The sequence below is a fragment of the Chaetodon trifascialis genome, chromosome 17 (assembly GCF_039877785.1).
Source record: "Chaetodon trifascialis isolate fChaTrf1 chromosome 17, fChaTrf1.hap1, whole genome shotgun sequence".
NCBI lineage: Eukaryota > Metazoa > Chordata > Actinopteri > Chaetodontiformes > Chaetodontidae > Chaetodon > Chaetodon trifascialis.
Genome location: NC_092072.1, coordinates 4451656 through 4473162, shown reverse-complemented (window position 1 = coordinate 4473162; position 21507 = coordinate 4451656). Strand labels below are relative to the sequence as shown.

Below are 21507 nucleotides of genomic sequence, written 5' to 3'. Positions count from 1 at the left end.
GCAGCTGCTCTGTCATCCACCAAACAGAGATCCAGACCTCACCACCACCCCCGTCCACCATCATCATCATCACTGACAAACATACTGTAACTAACAACAGCATCTTCTTTCAAAACAACAGCACCGTGGCTCACCGGCAGCCTGAGAAAAACATATTAAATACATCTTGAAGTACGTGTGGTGAAGAGTTTTTACTGCACTGATAAATAATGTGGTCATGCTTTATTTCACAGGCACATGAATTCCCAATAATTTCTTTGAAAGTTTCCTGTAAGAACTCTGTAATTTGGCGCTAATTATAGTTAAAGAAAGACAAGTTTTATTTACTCCCAATTCAATAATTTCAGCTGAATGCTAATCGAGAACAAGCCTTCGTCATTTAGTCAATGCACAGCTGAACGCGCACAAACGTCTTTGAGAAATGAGCAGGAGACAGCATTATCAATATTTCTCATATCATGAACCGCATTACTTGTTGCTATGTGATTCTCATATGAGAAACTTTTAAAAACAGTAACCCAACACCTGAAGGTGGCACATGCCAGTAACAGGTCAGATATGTGTCTGGTGGCCCAGATTCAAACAAACGAGCTCCCAACTCACTTTTAGACAAAAATAAGCAAAATCCAAAACATCAGAGGCCTTTGTGATCCTCTGGATTAAAAGACATGAATCCATGTGTGGGATCAGATATTAATGTGAACGTCCAGCTGGACAGAAACAGCTCAGTGTGATTCACTGCCAGAGACTCGATCACAACATGTGCTGCAGGGAAACATCAGCTTCTTCTGCAGCTTCTAATCACAAACAGACATTTATTTCCATTCTTAATCTACTCCGGTTGCAGCCCACTCACCTCTTCTTTTCTTTTCAACATTACCAACATTAGATCTCTGCTTAAATTCTCACTGTTGAGACTGACTCCTCGGTAATGTAATGGCTGTTCTGTGTCTCGTGTTTGGTGTTGGCGAGCAGATAACCAACAAACAGTAATTGCGTATTCATTTGTGGTTGCCAGGTGGTAATGTGTGTGGGTCTCCATTCAAACAGACAAATAAACTGTTTCAGTGTGAAAGAAAAGGAGAAGGGTGGTAATCTAAGCACACGAGGCCCTGCTTTGGTCCTGGCATTTTATTTTTAGACATCGACCTCAGCCTGAAATCTGCTCGCAGTGTTTGAAGCTTCGCAAAGAAGCAGAAAAATCTGTCAGCTGTTTTTGTCAGAGCTGCGTTTTTAAGAAGTGTCTGCAGAAGACACAAGAACAGCGTCCTTCCAAAGTAAGTGACTTAACTGATGGCGTTGAAAAGGTCATTTTGAGAGCAGTGCAAATGAACCAAAACTATGAAGTTGCTGTAAAACCAAAACAATAACCTGACAGATGCTACAACACTGAGGAATATTGAACTGAGTCAGCAGCAGTCTTTATAGAACCTGAACACTATGAGCTTTACCACAGTGGTATTACCTGCGGGCCTATGTTATTGTAATGCCACGTGTTTCTGTTATTTTGTCCACCACCTGTACCTCCATACACACACACATACATACACAGAAAAACACCACCCTGCCAGCGTCTCCACCAGTTCTGTCGCTCTGTGGCTGCAGCTGAATTCCTTTGCTTATCTCATGAGGCACTATTTATAAGTGCTGACCATCACAGCATGTATGCGTGTGTGTGTGTGTGTGTGTGTGTGTGTGTGTGTGTGTGTGTGTGTGTGTGTGTGTGTGTGTGTGTGTGTCTGTGTGTCTGTGTGCGCGTGTGTTTTACAGCTAAGGACTGGAAAGAGAAGGACTGACACCCCCTGTAGTGTAGCAATATCCCAACAGCAACTGCAACTGCTTCACATTGTTTCCGTTCAGCAGTTAAATATAAATATTAGTATAATTTACTTTTTAATGCGATGATGTCATTAGATGCACGTGTGAAATGCAGCGTCAAGTGGCTGAAGAAGTATGCATATATTTACTAACAAAAAAGTAGCAATATGTAAAAATACTGGGTTACAAGTAAGACGAAGTAAAAGTATCAAAAGTAAAAGTACTTGTTGGGCATATTGATCCCTTTCAGAGTCTTATGATATCTACATCTCTTCAGGTGAATATTTATTTCTGAAGCAAAAACAACAGTAAATGTGCAGTGAAAAGTACAGTATTTCCTTCTGAAACTGAAGGACTTTTCATTTCGGTCCATGTCAATGAATTTAGGGGAAATGAAAGACCCAAAGATGTGTTTTCCTCTTAGTGACGAACTTGACTCGACAATCTGCAGTAAATGAAGTGTATTTTACCTCTTTCTCCCTCCTGGTTCCTGCTCTGCGTCCCTTCCTGTGGCTTTCTTAGCTTCACTCTTACGGCTCTCTTTCTTTTCCTTTGTTGTTGTTCTCTAACAGGTTCCTCTTTGCTTCGTCCCTCTGTCCTCTGTCAGTCTGCTGTGTGTGACTGTGTGTGTGTGTGTGTGTGCGTGTGTGTGTCAGTATCAGGAGGAAATCAGGGTCTCAACTAAAGCTGTGACGTTTGATTTGACACCCCCCACCCACAAACATCACAAACCACGCCTCTTCGAGCTCGCATCAGATCCTCTTCTTTCCACTTCGTCCACTTCCAAATACAGGCACCCCTCATCGCCCTCCCCTCCAAAAATATCCCATTAGAGGCCAGGGCTCCTCTCACCCAACCCCCCTAATGGCCTTGGGGTTTCAGGTTTTAGATTTGGTTGCAGTTTTGTGTATCTGCTGTCTTTGTTTGACTGTGAATCTCACTAATCTTTAGCAGTAGAAGCATCCAAGATCCTTTCTTAAGTAAAAGCACTAATTTGACACTGTGAAAATACTCCACTACAAGTAAAAGTCCTGCATTCAAAACTCAATTTCAGTAAAATTATGTCATATTATAAGCAACGTATACTTTAAGTTTCAAAAGTAAAAGAACTCATTGTGCAGTAAAATGTTCTCTGTCAGTGTTTTATTGTTCTATCTGATGTTTTTGGATTAATATCACTGCTGCGTGAACCACCAATCCCTAAAAAGCTTCATGAGCTCAGAAAAAAGGCCTGTTTTCAGCTTTATGACGATGCATTTTCAGCTGATCCCAGAGGCTTTTTAAAGAATCTATCTATATTAAGATGTAGGAGAATGTATGTAAAATCATAATTTGAAAAGAAACTGTCAAATAAATGTACTGCTCACAAATGTGAGACTTGGCTACTTTCTGTTTTCAAACTGTAGTAAACTGAGTATCTGGTGGTTTTGGGTTGTTGCTTGGACAAAGGTGTCACATGTGCTCTGGGTAACTGTGTCAGCCTTTTATCATTTTTTACGTTTTACAGACTAAACTATGAACCTGCTAATCTGTTAAAAAAATCTTTTGGATTCAGCATGTTCAGGTACACAAACAAATCAAAGAAAATCCAAGAAAAATTCCAAGTTCATGTAATTTTTTTAATTCTCAGAGGTCAATATTTTGCTTTTAGGAACAGAAACCCTCACATACAATTAAAAAAAAAAATCACCTCAACCAAAGAAAATGTTAGCCATGTCGCCACTGCCTCAGAAAATAAATAACTGAAGTCAGTGTTATAGCGACAGAAATATTGTAGGCCTGGTTCTTGGAAGAAGATACACCTTTACCAGGTTACAAAATTAATTTTACTACTTGCTAATTCAGAGTTTTCTGTGGCGTCAACCTGACAGGTGTTCCCTGCGTGCGCCGTCAGCTGTGCTGTGACGTAGTTCCGTCTTTCGTGACGATTCACTTAATGTTCAAACTGTAACTTTTCACCCAATATTTGTAGTTATTAATTAGTAATTGATAATTATTGATTTTTTAAGCATACTCTTTTTAAACGACTGTAGACCACGTCTGCCTCGCGGTAGCGGTCACTGAACTAGCGGAACTTCTCCTCTTTCCTCCCGTGTTCAGTCAGGATGAAGTAGCTTCCGGGCGACAGGGTACCAGCAGTAAACATGGCGGAGGAACTGCTGGAAACAGTGGATAGACTACAGTCTCGGCTCCTGGAGAATCCGGAGCCTCGAAAGGTAACGACTGCAAAGGTCGACACGGACAGATTTGCTGTTTAGCGCCGACCGTCTCGTGAAATGCGACGGTTTGTCTCCGGTGGCCGAAACGAATCCGCAGTCACGGCAGCTCTCCGAAAAGTCGCAGCCGTTTTTTAAATGCTGCGTTCGATGGCCGCTGTCGGGCTCCGTCTTCTGAAAAATAGAAATCACGTCAAACTGCCTTTATTTAGTTTTTTGGTCCGACGGTGGCGGTGGAAGATGTACTCAGACCTTTCACTTTAACTTTAGTACCAATACTACAATGTAAAAATATTCAGTTCTAAGTAAATACTCCAAATGTAATTTATGTAATCGTACAGAAAAAATAATACCAAAATAAAGTGCCAGAACTAGAATTATTCATTGTGTTTTTTATTGGATCACAGACCTTAACGTGTACAACACATTCATTTTGCTGCTGGTAAAGGTGTGGCTAATTTTAATTAGATTATAGTGCTTGGCTAGGTTGTGAATTTCTCCCCTGGGATCAATGAAGTCTTAACCTCTTATAATATATTTTCCAGTTTCCCCTTCATCGACAGTCCATGCAGTTTGTGTCTGTGTGTGTTTGTGTATGTGCATGTGTGTATTTATACATGCACATGTGATTGGATTTCACTACATATTATCTTTAAAAGATTCTTCCATTTGCTTCCATTTGATTCTTGTGTGATTTCAGTATCTGTTTTGCTGAAGGAACATACATTACTGTCGAAATTAAATCTTTGTTGAATCGTGTCACCAGATAGGATCCTGTAAATTTAAGTTTTTGATGTTTATACTGCAGAAGGATCCATGTCAAAACAACACTTGGTTGAACAGATTTGGACATGAGTCAGTTGTGCCCATCTAACAATTCCGACAGAATGTGAAGGCATCGTGTGAGACGTCACGATAATTAAGGGGTTTTAACTTCTTATAACGTACTTCTTTAACAGTGGCTTTTAGCTAATATTAACCGCTGTCAGTTTGGTATAATAACTGGCCATAAATATTTTATCAGCTGCCAAAATAACAGCAGTAACCACAACATGATTTATCTTATACCGAAACTCGGGGCCAGAGTAGCCGTTAGCTTCCTAGCTAACTAACGTTAGTGCGGAAAGTAATGACAGTTTCATCGACTCTGGGCCTCTAACGTCAAACCGATGAGCTAAATTCATTTTACGTCGCGGTTGTACGTCCCCGTACTGAGGTCTGCTCTTAAAATGTTGAATTGTAAAAGCGGATAAATGATATTAACAATGTCCGACCAGCCCTTTGTTTAGTTTCTCTCCTGAATTGTAACCGTGCGTCCCAAAACAAAGCAGTCATGATCTGCGTGCCAGGCTCGGTGAACGGAAGACATGTTCCGGTTTCCAGAAGTCCTAATTTGCCAAAGAAATGGTGAAATCGCGGATCAGTGGTTTTACTCCAGCCCTGCCCCATTAGGCCACGACATCACTCAGTGTCCATGACGCAGGGCTGGTTAACGTCGCTGTTTTCAGTGTGGATCAGGCAGTTTAACTGACACAACAATTAAAATGTCAGAAGGAGTCAATCAAAGAGATCAGTCAGCTGTGAGTTCTTCAGGTCAGGGGGTCTTCAACACCAGAAGACTGAGAGCAGAGCGGGTCCACAAAGACAGTATTTTCATTTAAATCATCCTGAAGGGAAAACTGAAACCTGTGAACCAAGCAGTCATGCATGCAGACAGATACTGCATGTAAACATGTTTAAAATGAAGTCATAGTTATTAAGTCATGACACACAGTGGTTCATGATGCAGCAGCCAGTGGACCAAGAGATGAGATAAAACTTTATTGATCCCACGCTGGGGAAATGAAGTTGTTACAGCCGGCAGTGTATTAAAAGATAAGCAAAAACAGTGTCATCGAAGGGTCAAGATGAGAGGATACAGGATAAAAAAATAAAAGATCAGCAGTGTATTTATACATTATGTACAGATTATAAAAATACTATGAAAATCTGCCAAAGACATATGTAGAATTGCACTTGAGAAATACTGTTGCATAAAAGAAACGACCACTGAGTTGCATGAGTTAAGTTTATGTACAGTATTTACAGATTATAAAAGATGTTGCCAATCTGGGAAATAAATACTGTTTGTACTACTGCACAGTTGAAAGAGTGTACAGCAAAGTAAAAATTGCACAAGACGTAAAGGATGTGAGCCTATATTAGCAGAAGTTGTCATAGGTTGTGACACCTCCGCCCTGTCTTTATTGCTGCTGGCACCATTATTTATTCCGTGTACCCAATCATGCATCCAATCTATTTCCAGTCATTTCCGATCAGAATATCGACATGTATTTAATTTACTTGATTATGAAAGAACTTTAAATCTTCAGGTCCATCCAATATTCTGTATACAATACAATTCTTTTAACATGTATTTCATCTTATATTTAGAGAGTTAAACATTAAACCAACGTGAACTCGAGGGCCACTTGTTAGTCTTTTTCCTTTGCTTTCAACCTCATCTCTCGCTGTAGTTCAGCAGGTGGAGTTTGGTTCCGTTGTCATCATCATATTATGTGATAACAGGTGGTTGTATATGGTGGAGACAACTGAGCAAGCTCCATCCGCTGAGGAGGACAGTGACACGTGAAGATTTTTTTTTTTTTTTAAAGATTAAAATGTAAGGTTTTGGTTGTCATCCAACCCGTGTGTCCACTTTAATACCAGAATCAGCTCCTACATTGCTGAAATTTGTCTCTTGTGTTTCCAGCTACTGAAGACTTTCAAAAGACTCGGGGAACTTCCCATGACTGTGGACATACTGGTGGTAAGGACGTGTTCAGTCCTCGTTCACATCCTCTTTATTTCCAAACCTGAGTAAAAGCTGCAGAAGTGAAATTGTTTCAGCTCCGGTGAGCTGCTGGATGACCAGTTTGGGAAGGAGCTCTTTAGCAAGGCATTTAATCCCTGACTGCTCCAGTAAAGATCAACATGAACCAGTGGTCACAGTGTGCAGTGAATGTGAGAACTGGAGCTTTGCTGGGAACAAAATTACCTTCCCCACTCAGTTATTTTCTCTCTTGCTGTGATTTATGCAAATTACAAGAGAAGCCTTAACATGTGTCTGACCAATCAGATTACTCGGCTGAAGATGGCAAAGATGTGATAACAGCTGTAAAAGTGAAAAAACCTGGCCTTGTGTTGTGGAATGAAATAGTAACTCTGAGTCTGGATGGTAGAAAAAAGAGTGACCCGTGTTCGTGTTTTCCCTTTGTTTCATTCTCTTGTAGGAAACTGGAGTGGGCAAGACTGTGAATTCTTTTAGGAAACATGAAGTAGCTGGAGAAGTGGCAAAAAGCCTCGTAGCCAAATGGAAGAAACTGGTTCCTCAGTCTGCAGAAAGGTGCGTTTTGCATACCTGTGTCTGACATGCAAGCAGAGGCCTGGACTGGAACAGTCCACCCTGTGTACTGTGTGTCTCTGTTCCTGCATGGCACATGCAGATGTCCAACCAACCTTTGAATCTGAAGCCCTGACCTCTTTATTTTAATAAATAAAACTCTAATTTCAACCATTGTCACTCTGAAGCTGAAGTCACATTGTTGAGACATGTCCCTGATGACAGCCAGGATAAGACAGGAAGCAGACACGTTGAAGTAATAATTAATAGCAGACCTCTCTGCCTTTGTTCAGGATCAGCTTGAACACGTTGTGCAGTTAGGCACAGCTCGCTAAATGTGGGATAAAAAGCTGCAGCAGCTGTAAAATGAAACGATCACTCTCAGAGAAAAGACCAGGGAAGATCTGTCTTCAGTGCTAAATGTTAAATATCAGTCAATGAGGTCAATACAGTAAATTCCTGTAAAAAAACCTGCGTGAAACTTTAGAAACTCATTGTTCCTCATTAATTTCAAGTAGTTTGTCATCATGAACTCAGACAACAAAATTATGAAAATACAATCTGATCAAGTACAATTCTACTGTAAGACGATAAATAGTACTATTGATTTGATTGACAGTACTGCAGTTGTAGTACTGCAGTTTTGGTTTTAGTGTTGTGATGTGCTCCAGTGTTTTTCACCGCCGTCTGTCCGTCTGTCTGTCCACCGCAGACCCACCAGCAGCCACGTCAAAGAGGCATCGCGGGCACTCACACACTCTCGAGCCCCAGTGGCAAGTGGAGGAGGGGGCCACAGGCGAGCCCGGGAGCCCTCCCCTGAGGAAGAGCCCTCCTACATGGAAGAAGAAGAAGATGAGGAGGAGGAGGAGGAGGGAGAGAGAGGCTACCACACGAACTACTTGCCCTCACCTCCTCAGCACGAGCAGTACAGCCCTCCACAGCGAGGAGGCTACCGGTCGGACGAGTACGAGAGCCCTGAGCCCGAACCCGAGCCCGAGCCTAGTCCCCCTCCTCCCCGCAAAGAGGTCCGCCACGCCAAACCAAACAAAGACCCCAACAAAAACCACCATCACGGTTCCCATGGTGACAGAAACAGGGACAGAGACGAGGACCGGCGGGAACGCCACGCACAGATGAGCAGCGATCGAGGAGGAGGAGGAGGAGGAGGAGGAGGCGGTGAGGGGAAGAAACGCAGCACAGACAGAGAGCGACAGCAGAGTCCAGTACAAAAGTCTGCAAAGCACAGCAGGAAGTCCACCACTCACGAGAGCAAGAGGGGAGAGAAGAAGAAAGGAGGCGATGACGGTGAGTGTGTTTGTGTTCGTGCAGTTTGTTTGATGGAAGAGGTTCACTGTAACTACTGCCGAACCAGAGCCATCATCTCTTCATTCAGGGCGTTCTCAATGCAGCTCAACTGCCGGCAGTTCTGTAGGACATTCAGGTGTGTTATGCTAGCAGCGGCTAATGTAGCCGAGCTTCTGGCCTGTAGTGGAGATGAGGAGTGGGCTGCAGAGGCCTGATGAGCTCCCTTCTTTTAACGTGTCTTTCAAAGTTTTCAGACTCGTAGTCTTCAGATCCAACCAACGCTTTACCAGGTTTCACGCAGCGCTCTGTGGAGCCACAACAGGGTTTCTGCAACGTTTTCACACATGTAGTAAAACTCAGCTGAACCTGTAAACAGACTCTGACGTGTAAATCAGCGGAGTTCCCCTTAGAAATGAAGGTGGTTGGGACAAGCCCAGAGGCCTCTGACTTTCCAACAAGAAATGCTTTTCGAGCTGCCCACACTTTAAGCTTTTGATCAAATAACCCTACAAATGAACGTGGCCTTGCAGTTAAACTCCAGTTTCTTCCTGTTGTGCTGTAAAAAAAAGAAAAAAGAAGATGTTTCTGTTTTATCAGCACACAAAATGTGGCCACAGCAGAGAACTACATCCTGTACCAGCTGACTGAGACACTGCAGATATGAAATGTTCGTAACTCTGCTGACAGCGAGCAACGAACCATAAAAGCAAAATGCAAACAGCAGGTGAGAAATGTTTGCAGTTTTGCTTCGTTCATTTACGACATTGTACTCATAGGAAGTATCACAACAGTCAGGATTTAAAGAACCAATCAGATCTTTCATTTCAGTCAGAGTAGCAATACTGCAGTGTAAAAGTACTTTGTTACAAGTAAAAGTCCTGCATCAACATTAACTGAGACACTAACGGGCAGATGAGTCGTTAGTTGCAGCTGTTTGAAAGGTTTCTTCATCTCTCAGCTGCTGCTGGTTTAAAGTAATGAAAGTCAATAGGAATCACATTGATGTGCACTTTCTTCAGTAAGCTCGAGCACCATCCTGATTACCCATGATTCACTGCATCCTCTGACTTTTCCATTTGCCTCTGTGTTGCCAGGGCGACCGCGGGCGCCGAAGGACTCTCCATCCAAGGAGGAAGAGGAAGACTTCGAGACACCCACCATGTCCTTCGAGTCTTTTCTCACATACGACGCCCCAACGTCCGTCAAGAAGAAGAAGAAGCCGTCATCCTCGTCCTCGTCGCACAGTCGACCGTCTCACTCTTCATCCTCTGTGTCGTCCTCGCATCACGTACGAACCCCTCCGCCTGCGCCCTCCTCCTCTTCCTCCTCCTCCTCCAAAGCGAGCAAAGCTAACGGCACTCAAAGCACCAAGAGGTCACATTCAGGCTCCAGTTCAGCTGCAGCGACGCCAGAAAAACGCAAGAGGGTAAGAACAGCAGCGAGCGTGCGTTCTCCAAACTTAACCAGACTGTCTGTAAACGCATCGCTTCACTAAGTCCACTGTCATCAGGGTCAAAGGCGACGTGTCCGTGTTGTGTTCACAGCTTGTTTCCGCTCATCAACTGGCCAACAAACTCAGTCACTGCAGGTTTAATTATTATAACTCACACTGCTTTCAAACATTAAAAAGCATTTAATAACTGTCCGGATTTATCAAAAAGAATTCATAACATGATGCTGTTGGTTATTTCTGATGAATTTGCTAATCCCAGAGATGCTGGTGCTTGTTGGACTTCGCCTTATTTTGTACACACTTACGTATTTGACTCCACCTGTGACCATCATGCAGTGCTGCTCAAAGGCAGCTGACACCAGCCTCCGTCTGTCTGAGCTGCACCGCGTAGGCGTTGAGCCGTAAAGGCTTTGGCATTTCTAATCCGTGTGCTCTGCTATTTTTTTTGGTTATGACTTTTTGACCACAAAGCAACAAGAAAACAAAAGCAAACTTTCTGCTGCATCCGAAGCTCTTGGTTTGAGACGTTCTCGGCAGATCCTGCTCGCTGACGTCAGTGTGATGTTGTCTGCAGGTGGTCGAGGCCATTCCAACTCTTCCTGAAATCCCTCTGCCAGCCATTCAGCCCAATTACAGACCTCTGCCCTCCATCGACGTCACACCGCTGTCCCCGCAGAGACGGAAAGGTACCACCCTGGCTTTAAAAGTTAATGTGATATTCATGAAACATCATAGTTCTTTCTTATAAACCACGATGGCCACCAAGAGGACATAAATATACTTCTCATATTATGTATTTCTAGTGTTTCAGACAGTTTCATATAGGGACAAAATCTGCACTAATTGTTGAGTGGATCGGTTTTAAACACTGCAGGGAGGAATCATACAGAGACTAATCTCTCTATTATGGAAAATCTCCAAAAAAAACCCCCAAAAAACACGTGAAATAAGGTCAGGCTGAATTTGCTTGTCAAATACCAAAATGGAGGCTTGACTTTGCATTCGTGGTAATCGTAATCTAGTTCTTCTTGAAGGTTTTTTTTTTGTCAGTGTCAGCGTATCTGTGTCACACTGTCCGACTCTCACTGCCTCCTTCACTTTCAGTTCCTGTCTGTAATGACGAGGAGGATGCCGGGTTCACCGGGAAGCGATTCAACTCCAAGATGGTGGTTTACTCTGGATCTAAGACCTCTTACCTGCCCAGGATGATGACTTTGTACGAGCAGTGCATCCGTGTGCTGCAGAACAACATCGACTGTGAGTGCAGCTGCTGTGTAGTCTAAAGATGCCTCATTACAAAAGTCTACCAACAGATGGCACTAAAGCGTCTGTAGATGCCCCACAGTGTTGTCAAAGCTTGTGTGTCATAAAAGAAGTCCTAAAATGTATTCAGCAGTCCAGAATGGCTCGCCACAAACATAAAGCCTACATGATCACCTGACGAATGCTTGACAGTCAATGTGCACCTCTGCCGTCACCGCCCGCTTGCTATCTCAAGGTGGTTTAAACAAACGAACGCTTCTGTCTGTGCTCTTTCAGCCATCGCTGAGGTGGGCGGAGTGCCGTTTGAGATCCTGGAGCCGGTGCTGGAGCGATGTACGCCAGAGCAGCTGTACCGCATTGAGCAGAGCAACCAGGTAACACACACATGCACACACACACATGCACACACACACACACACACACACACACACACACACACTGCAATGCTTAAACACAGGTTTCTTTAGGTTGTCTGAAGGTCAAAACTCTACAAACAGTTGTATAACAACGTTACTGTCAGATATAAGGCTACAAAAAGTTTGTAAATTTCCACCCAATTTCTAGAAAATGGCCTGACAAAAAAAGGGAAGTTAAACTCAGGAATTTGGGGATTTTTTTTCACATTTCAATATGAAAATTGTACCTTTTCATAAAAACAATTGTAGGTCTTGTGGCATGTGTCCATTGCATACCTTTCCCCAAAGAGCCTCAAAGAGCCACAGACAGTTGAGTTGAGTTTTACTGTTAAGTGGTGCTTTTGCAAGATGAAGCATCCACCTCATCCTCTTTTCTGTTCCATCCTTCAAAATAAAAGCCTTGCAGGAAGTGCATGTTTGTAGAGTGAGACCTGCAGCGCGTGCTGACACTGTGCCTGTTCACGTCCTGTTCGTGTGTAACACCTGTGCATCGTACGGAGCAGCAAACAAACATCAGCGTCTCCTGCGGGAAGACTGACGCCTTCTTTGTCGATCCGTCTCGTTTCAGTGGTTCACGGAGGAGTCGGACGAGCTGTGGATGCGTCACTGTCAGCGGGACTTTAAGCGCGAGTCTCCTCAGGAGTACGAGTCGTGGAGGGAGATGTATCTGAGGCTGCACGACGAGCGAGAGGAGCGACTGAGGCTGCTCACCCAGAACATCTCCTCCGCACACGCCAACAAGCCAAAAGGTACGAGAAGCTGCAGTGAGGTGTTTAAGGTGACGACCCTTCAGTCGCTTTGTGTTTTATATGTCTGCACTGGAAGGCGGCAAAAATCGATTTCTCCCAATATGTTGAGTATTGGTGTATTTCTGAAGGTCTTCTGTGTTTTGTTTTGTTTTTTTTTTTTTGTCCTGGCAGGGCGGCAGGTGAAGATGGCGTTTGTGAATTCTGTTGCCAAACCGCCGCGTGATGTCCGCCGCCGACAGGAGAAGTTCGGCACCATCAGTGGATCGTCCACGGCCGCCTCCACCGCGGCCGCAGCTCCCATCAAGTCAGTGCTCTGCTGCCTCACCTGCTCACACTCTTCACTTCTTAACACAGCAGGGACCTGAGAGAACAGAACCTCTTCGCCTGGAAGTTGTTTAGATATAGAAATATGAGTTTTATGTGTGCACTGTATGCACACGAGGGTTTTCTGCTGTATTTACTTCCTTAAATGTTTCAGCGGGTGTGTCTTTCCACCAGAACTGCTGGAAACCACCTGCTGACCTTCTCCCTGTTCGGGTTTAAATACTGTGTTAATACTGTGTTTAAATATTCATCTCCAATTGATGAATGGTCATAATTGCCAGTTTCACCAGACCTGACATCAATGAGCCTTGATCGCCACCTGGTGTTAGTGTAGTGTACTTACATATGTATGGTTTATTAATATCTTTTAAGTGTTTAGATCTTTATAAAAATAGTTTTTAAGGCAGCATGCAGTTATTTCATGGTCTAATGTGGATGTTTGGTGTAGGTTAAATATCCTGCAAAGGTCTCTGGGAAAGTGCGACGGCCATGTTTCACTGTTTTGTGATAATTTATAGACTAAATGATTGATCGTTGAATTGTGTTTGAGCTCAGGACTTTGTGACACTTTGCTTGATTGTAATAATCAGAGCATTTACGACCTTTTGTCTCCTCCTGTGTCTTTCAGAATAAGGCCGGCGACCATGGACTTTACTGGTGAATCAAGCCACTCCTCTTCCTCCCAACATAACCCTCTTCCAAGCTCATCTCGCTCCTCAGCACCAGGAGGTGGTGGAGGAGGTGTAGGAGTAGGAGGAGGAGGACATGCAGCCCGCGACAAGCCACAGGTCAAAAGTAAGTGTGTGTTCACCGTCCTGAGCCGTAAAAAAAAAGCAGAATGATGTTTGTGTGCTTATAAATCTCACTTTGTTTTCTTCTTCTTCTTCTTCTCGCAGAAATCGCCCCCATGATGGCCAAAACTATCAAAGCTTTCAAGAACAGATTCTCCCGCCGATAGAGTGAAAGAGACTGAATGTATTTTATGAATTCCAACTGTGTTTTTAATTTATGATTAGAAAGAAATTACTGTACACCCCTTCATCCCTGAGCGCACGCAAACACACACACACACACACACACACACACACACACACACACACACACACACACCATTATCTTAACCCACCAAACATATCAAATTAACATTTCAGTATTGGTGGAAATTTTTTTAATTTAATTTTTTTTATTTATTTAACTGGTGGCATCTGTTTTGGGAGTAGTTAAGTATTTAAATCATAAATGATGGCCAGTGTGTTAATTAACTTTGAATTATGCCGCCAACTTTTTACACACACACACACACACACACACACACACACACACACACACACACACACACACACACACACACACACACACAGTCTGTTACTTTTTCTTGTTTCAGAGCAGATATTTTAGAAGGAATAACTTGACCTCATGGGAGTTGTGTTTATTGGCTTTCTTGCCGAGAGCTACATAATCAGCTGACGCCACTCTCGTGTCTGTGCGCTGCATGAAGCGACAGCCAGCAGCCGGTTAGCTTAGCTACAGCCAAGAAAAACACAGAACTGTCCTTTTTACATGCTTTTTGTACATTTACGCCAATGAGACAACACTGTGTTAATGGCGAGCTTAAGAAGTGCTAGCAGGCAGATTTTGCTACCAGGCTAGCAGTTTCCCTCTGTTGCCAGTCTTTGTGCTAAGCTAAGCTAACCGGCTGCTGGCTGCAGCTTTATGATTATCATACAGGCATGAGTGGTATCGATCTTCTCATTAAAAGAAGTGTTTTTCTTAAAATATCGAATTTATCCTTCATGGAACAGAAAAAACATACTTGTTCTTTTAATTTAAAGAATAGCTGTGTGTTACTTTCCATTCTGATCAAATGATACACTACACGAGGAAGACCTCGACACACTCTTGTTTTGTCTTTTAATGGGATGCATGGTGCACGTCAGCCAAGGTATTAAGACTCCACCGGAGACATGGACTGACTGCTGAAGGACTCTGCTTTTAACAAACAAACACATGCATATTTAAACATGTTTTGAGATATCGGTGAACTACGCGCTCACATTGTAGACTAATTTCAACCCTCCTGTGGCTTCAGAACATGTTTTCCTGCTGTCGAATGTGTGTGTCCCTGTTTATATCTGCTTCACTGTGACAAATCAAGAGACTATGGAAGAAGAAGAAGAAGAAGAAGAAGAAGAAGAAGAAGAAGAAGAAGAAGAAGAAGAAGAAGAAGAAGAAGAAGGGATCTTGATAGGACATCTGCAGCTTCAGTCTACAACAATGATATGTATTTATTTTCAACACTGGGACCTGGCACCCCACAACACGGGCCTGAAAGGAATTAGATTTAAAATTGTAATTTTATTAGATTTTAATAAATGTTATATGGTTGTTTTTATTAAAATTGACTTTTTGCCCTGAAATCTTCCGTGGTGTTTGTGTGGTGGTGTTTATCCATCAAGTGTCAGCACTTTGTATCTTGTTTTCTCTCTAAATGACTGAACACACTCAAAAAGCCCACAGAGGAGGACGAACAGTAACATCTTGTAGGCCTTAAAGAGGACTCATAGATAAACTAATTACATAATGTTGTCCTTAAACCATCTAATGTGGCATTAATTGCCAATTAAACCTAAATTTTGTGTTTTGCCTGTTTTGAATTTTGAATCATTAACATCACCATCTAAATCTTAATTTGCAAGATGGAGCGCAGGACCTCCCATGAAGCCCCTGTACACTAAATCTGAGTGGATTAAAGAGATAAGAAATAAAAACAAATACTCTGTGAAATGATACCTACTTCTATCCGACTTTTCACTAAACTTAGCTTTTTTTCTGGTGAAATATGGGATTCATCTGATGAGACAATCTGAGAATCTGAATCTCTGAATCTGCTTGTGTGTGTCACACAATATTTTCCTTAAAAACAAATAATATTTCATCACATATGATGTTCTGATGATAATTACTGCAGAAGTCTGTGACGAGCAACGTTAAGGTACTTTTATGCTGCGGTTTTTATTTTACGATACTTGTAAACAGTTTGCGACAGTATTGACGATTGGTTGTAACAGATGCTAGCCAATCACAGAGCACATCACGTGTGTTTGGTGTTTTGCTGTTCATTCAGGTAAAGTCGCCACAATGTTGTAGAAGAAAAATTCCTGCGATACAACTTCCCCTTCAAAATAAAATGCACGCACGCTGTCCTCTATCCTGCACCAAATTCTTTAATAAAGGTCTGAGTTACAGTTTAAGACCCAGAAAAGGCTGGTAGGTCAACATTGACTTCAGAGGATTTGATCACTTTTACATTAACTAACTATATGTCTAGCTGTTTGTTCACAGAAGTGCAACTTGATTTAATATAAATGTAGTACTTTACTCCCCTTTGTTATTAAAAATGCAATTTCGACAAACAGCTTGTTTTATTTCGAAAAAAGCGTACCGGAAGTACCTTTCTACCGTCTGTTAACTTGACAGAGAAGTCTGTTCGCGTCAGGCCGTGAAGTCAACCCCGTTTCACTTTAGTCAAACGCTTCAGACGAACGGCTGCCGTTAGCCACCTGTGTTTGTCCGAGCTCCCCATAAAGGAAAGCAGCGGATTGAGCTCCACGATGTCCGGGCATGGTCACGGTCACGGACACGGACAGGGCTGCGGGTGCGAGTGTGAACACGAGCCCGCGGAGAGGGGCCTGGAGTACGGACTGTACCGGCGGATCGACCTGGAGAAGCTGCAGTGTCTGAACGAGAGCAGGGACGGTGATGGGAAGCTGGTGTTCAAACCGTGGGATCAGCGGAAAGAGCGGGACAAGGTAACGGCCGTGCAGAGCCTCTCCCCCGGCCAGTTGGCCCGCCTGTGTCCCCTGTGGTGGACCTTTTGAACAAACAGGTTACACGGACGTTCCCTGTCCGTGTGCAGGGTGAGAGTGCAGGTCTGTGGGGCTTCCGTAGCTCAGACTCGCTGTGGGCTGCGCAGATATTAAAACAAACAAAACTTTATTAATATCACCTACAGTGACAAATCACACCGGGCTGCAGATAGAGTCTCCTCAGAGGAAAGGGATGGACCCCCAGGTCTGGCCTCAGTTTGGGCCAGTGGTGGAGGAAATACTTCCATCTATTACATTAATAAAAGTAGGACTAGTATGGTGTAAAAATACTGTTACAAGAAAGTCCAAAACTATTAACATCAAAATATATTTAAAGTAGCAAAAGTAAAAGTACTCATGATCCATATCAGCTCACTTCAGAATCATATCAGTTGTATTACTGGATTAAAATGAGTGATGCATTAACATGTACATCAATACTGCAGCTGACTTTAAATCCTGCTGGGCAGCTTAACATGATAAAATATCATCATTTATATGTTGATTATTCTGGGGTTTTTTCACATTAATAATCTAAATCTGCAAAGTAAATAGTAACTTATGGGATAAATATAGTGGAGTACAGGTATAAAGGAGCATAAAATGGACATACTCAAGTGAAGTACAAATACCTCAAATCATACTTAAGTGCAGTAGTTGAGTAGAAGTATTTATTTATTTGCTGATTATTTTCTTGCTTAATTGATTGATTTTTGTACAAAATGGAAGAAAATAGTGAAAAATACTTGTTACAATCCCGCAGAGCCCAAATTGCTCGTTTTATAAGACCTGCAGTCCAAAGCCCAAAGAGACAGTATTTATTTTGCTGTAAACAGATACTGTCATCTGTTAGAGGACGGTTCAGTTATTAGATAATGATTTTTTATTGATATTTCCTAGATCTGATGACTCTTACTGGTGTGGGTGTGGCTGAGAAAACAGTCAAACCAGTATCCTGATCAGCTGATGTCTGAGTGCAGAAAGGATTCACACTTGTTTCTTTTTTCTTTTTAGTATGTCGAGAGTGACGCAGATGAAGAGCTGCTGTTCAACATCCCGTAAGTCCTAAAACCACCATCATCATCGTCGTTATGAAGTGTGCTGCTTTGTAAGACGGGAGTAAGATTATTGTCTTTGGACCATTTTCAGTTGAGTTTGTGTCAAAAAGGATTTTTATTTACGTTTTCGAGAGGTTTTACTTTCATTTTTTTTGTTTCCTCCTGAGTCGCCTTCAGTCTCTTGTGACGGCTTCTGCTTTCTTCTTGTCTTTCACAGCGTCCTGTTTTTTCTTTTCTTTTTTTGTCCTGATAGTGTCACTTTGTTTTTGTCAAAGACCGCAGCGATGGAGCTATGTGTCATCTCTTTCAGTTTTACAGGCAGCGTGAAGCTGAAAGGCATCATCATCTCTGGAGAAGATGACGACTCTCATCCGGCTGAGATTCGACTGTGAGTGTCTGTCACGGCTTCTTGGATTGGTGGGAAGGGAGGTCACACAGGGTAAACCCAGACAGGTTTGAACAGGGTCACGTGGTCAGCATCTTAAACCCCCAAGACCAGCAGGACACCCCAACATCTGTGTTTGGAAATCCATTGTCACGTTGTCCAAAAAGGAGTGTTTGATTGATTATACACTATACTTCCATATTAATTATAGTTATTTTTCATTCCAGGTACAAGAACATCCCTCAGATGTCCTTTGACGACACCGGCAGAGAACCTGAACAAGCCTTCAGACTCAACAGAGACCCCACTGCTGAGCTGGAGTACCCCACAAAGTGAGAGCGTCAGCAGTTTTCTTTGTCACCTCAGCAACTTTCTGCCTTCAAGCAGGAGCTGTCGGCCCCAGATGTCAGGTCCCAAAATTCAAGTTTCAGAAAAGTTTATTGTTTATTGTGTATCACTAAATGATAGGAAATAGCCTCCTCCTACTACTCGTACTTTTATTTATCACATCACACTACATGCACACACCATGCTTCTCGTGAAATTATTTCTCTGCATTTGACCCATCCTTCGTCCCTCCTTCCTCCACGGCGGACCAGGAGTGATGGGCTACCAGCTGACAGCGGCACCCAGGGACCCAGTTCTTTTTGTCACCATTGGTCAGGTGGTGATCTTCTTGCATGCTTTTAGTGGGGGTATATTTTACCAGGTGAACACAGGGAGAACATGCAAACAAGAAAGGCCCCTTTCCTCGAGATAGCAGCAGGAGGCATGGTGGAGGACACGCCCCCAGCGCCCACAGCGCCCCAGACGGGAATCAAACCCAGCACTTTCTAGCTGTGAGGCAACAGTGTTGCCACTGTACCACCGTGCCATCCAAAGGAACATGTGCTGTTGGGCCTTTTTGTAGACTGCTCATACTCTGCTGCTATTTCAGTAGATTTCGTTTGTGCGTATGGAGAAGAGGATGGGTGACAAGTCTAAAACCAACACTTTCCGGCTTCCTCATGAGACGTCATTGAGTTTGAGGCATCCAGACGAGCTGTTGTGGCTGCTGATCGGGCAGCCTGTCAAATCTGCAGCTTCAGTCACAGAGAAGTCATATTTTAGTGACTTGCTGCATGCTTGGTCTTTGCTTTCCTGCAGCAGGCGACACACAGGGACGCTCTGAAATATGTTGTTGATTGTTTCTGTTTGTTGACACAAATTTAATTTAGCTTTACGTGACAGATCTGCCTGGTTATTGCCTCACTTTCACAGTCATGTGAACTGTGTGTGAGATCAATCACGAGCGAATCGTGGACGCTCAGTGACACGACTCAGCGAAATCCAATCTTTGTGATCGGGTCAAAGAAGCGTTCAAAACACAAGTGGAACCAACTCTGTTTTTCTTTCTGCTTGCCTCAGTTCGTCACGCTTGTCTCCAGTCGATATGCATGTGAACGTGCTTCTCTTGTACTTACACACACAACATGCCACAGCTCAGGATGAACATGCTGGATTCCTCCCATCATCCTTTACAAAGTGTCACCGCTGCATCCCGCTTCCTCAGACACACACTTTAGTATTTCTTCCTTAAATTTCCAAGCTGTTGTCTCAGACTGAAGCATCTCTTGTTGTGTCACGATATCCAGGATCACTCGTTTCTCCAGTGTTCAGCACCTCTCCATCCACATCTCCAAGAACTTCGGAGCGGAGAGCACCAGGGTCTACTACATCGGCCTGAGGGGAGAGTACTCTGAGGTCAGTCTGAGTTACAGCCTCTGCAAAGAAACTGCCGACCGGAGCTGAGTTTTTTCTTCACGTCTGTCCCTGCTGCACTTTCTCTCTGTTTGCTTTTCAGGCTCACAGGCACGAAGTGACGATCTGTAACTACGAGGCAGCGGCCAACCCCGCAGATCACAAAGTGGAGAGCATCATCCCACAAACCAACTTCATTTCCTGAAAGCCGCACAGAGTCGGGAGGAAGAGGAGGATGAGGAGGGGAGGAGGTTTCAGTGGCGTCTGCTTGACAGCTGTCAAAAAGTCAAAGATGAGTCCAACGCTGCGCGGCGCGCAGGTTGTTGAGCTCGATCCAGGACCGAGCACGGAAACCTGAAGACCGAAGAGCTTCAGATGTGTCTGGAAGTGCCAAGTTGTTCTGTTTACTACGGCAATAAAGAGTGAAGGCTTAATGTGGGCAAGACGCTTAACAATAAACGCATGAAACATTTGACACTCAGATAAACTCTGTTATCAGTTTAACCTGTATACTCTGATTCACATCTAATGATATCCACCACCTCAATAAACTGACAGCTACTCTTAAATAAAACGCTGAAGGCTGGAAATTAAACAAGTGATGCTCCTTTTTGATTCATTAAAGACTTTGTTTGACATGTTTACTCCCTGAAATCATCATCAGCTTCATGCTCTGGTTTTTAGGTATAAAACATTTGCTCTCAGACATCTGCAGAAAAACACACACACTGCTGAAACAGTCAGAAAATAAACTTTTTAAGCCACTTTGGAGATATGAGCACCTTTTAAGTGCCTTATATTTCTTATCATGCCTCTTCACCTCTTCTCTTGTTAAGCCAGCACATTGCTCACTAACCAGTGCTGGATATTCTGCCACCTAGTGGTTTGTTTTGTGACTGATGTCCGAGCAGGTCTCTGCAGTCCTACATGCTCCACTTGTCTTTCCTCAGTTTATCTCTTTGATGGTGAGATGAACTCCCAGCAGCTGCATGATGCATTAACACAGTTAAGTACATTTCCTGTCATCTGAGGGAGAGGCATTAATGGGATGTAGGTATGGAGACTTGGATCAGAGCCAAGGCTTTCTGCAGTCGAGGTGTCTTCCCTCTTTCTTTTCACAGCAGCAGCAGACGTGAACAGGCTGAGCTCTTCCACTGCAACACTTAAATACAACCATGTCACACCCATTTGGCACATGGTAAACCAAAGCTGGCTGCCCTGATCTCCTTAAAAACAGCCTCTATCGCCCACTTTTTCCACCCAGGGGTTATCACATCATTCATGATTTCACTGCATTACTAATGCAGCGTGTCACCATGCAGTCAGTGGCAGCCTGCGTGAGCATTTAGGGGATGTGTAAGCTCACTGTGGAGGCCTGTGCTGGGAGAAAATATCCAAGAATGTTTCTGTATGTATTCAAAACAAAATAAAACAAATTCAACAAATGTTTTAAAACTCAAATCTTCTAAAACGTACAGCTATTGTCAGTGTCAGAAAGTGCAATCATACTGTCATAGGGATGTATTGTTCAC

At 43.2% G+C, this 21507-nt stretch overlaps 2 protein-coding genes across 3 annotated transcripts; both read left to right on the top strand.

The window, feature by feature from the left end:
• The first annotated feature begins 3932 nt into the window (after positions 1 to 3932).
• On the top strand, positions 3933 to 15339 carry eloa (elongin A). Of its 2 annotated transcripts, XR_011603249.1 has the most exons (13): positions 3935 to 4034; positions 6787 to 6843; positions 7307 to 7419; positions 8129 to 8721; positions 9816 to 10147; positions 10749 to 10860; positions 11279 to 11431; positions 11714 to 11811; positions 12422 to 12602; positions 12774 to 12906; positions 13555 to 13721; positions 13823 to 14409; positions 14615 to 15090. XR_011603249.1 is itself a non-coding variant. In XM_070985368.1 (12 exons), exons 1-12 carry the CDS (start codon positions 3963 to 3965, stop codon positions 13882 to 13884), a joined length of 2073 nt encoding a protein of 690 aa, XP_070841469.1. In that variant the 5' UTR covers positions 3933 to 3962; the 3' UTR covers positions 13885 to 15339. The 2 variants fall into 2 exon arrangements, 1 of the variants encoding a protein (XP_070841469.1); XM_070985368.1 differs by having other exon boundaries at positions 3933 to 4034; positions 13823 to 15339.
• A 1062-nt stretch (positions 15340 to 16401) lies between these two features.
• On the top strand, positions 16402 to 20539 carry pithd1 (PITH (C-terminal proteasome-interacting domain of thioredoxin-like) domain containing 1). The gene is made up of 6 exons (XM_070984777.1): positions 16402 to 16735; positions 17807 to 17850; positions 18161 to 18238; positions 18463 to 18567; positions 19870 to 19978; positions 20079 to 20539. Exons 1-6 carry the CDS (start codon positions 16538 to 16540, stop codon positions 20178 to 20180), a joined length of 636 nt encoding a protein of 211 aa, XP_070840878.1. The 5' UTR covers positions 16402 to 16537; the 3' UTR covers positions 20181 to 20539.
• Positions 20540 to 21507: the final 968 nt, after the last annotated feature.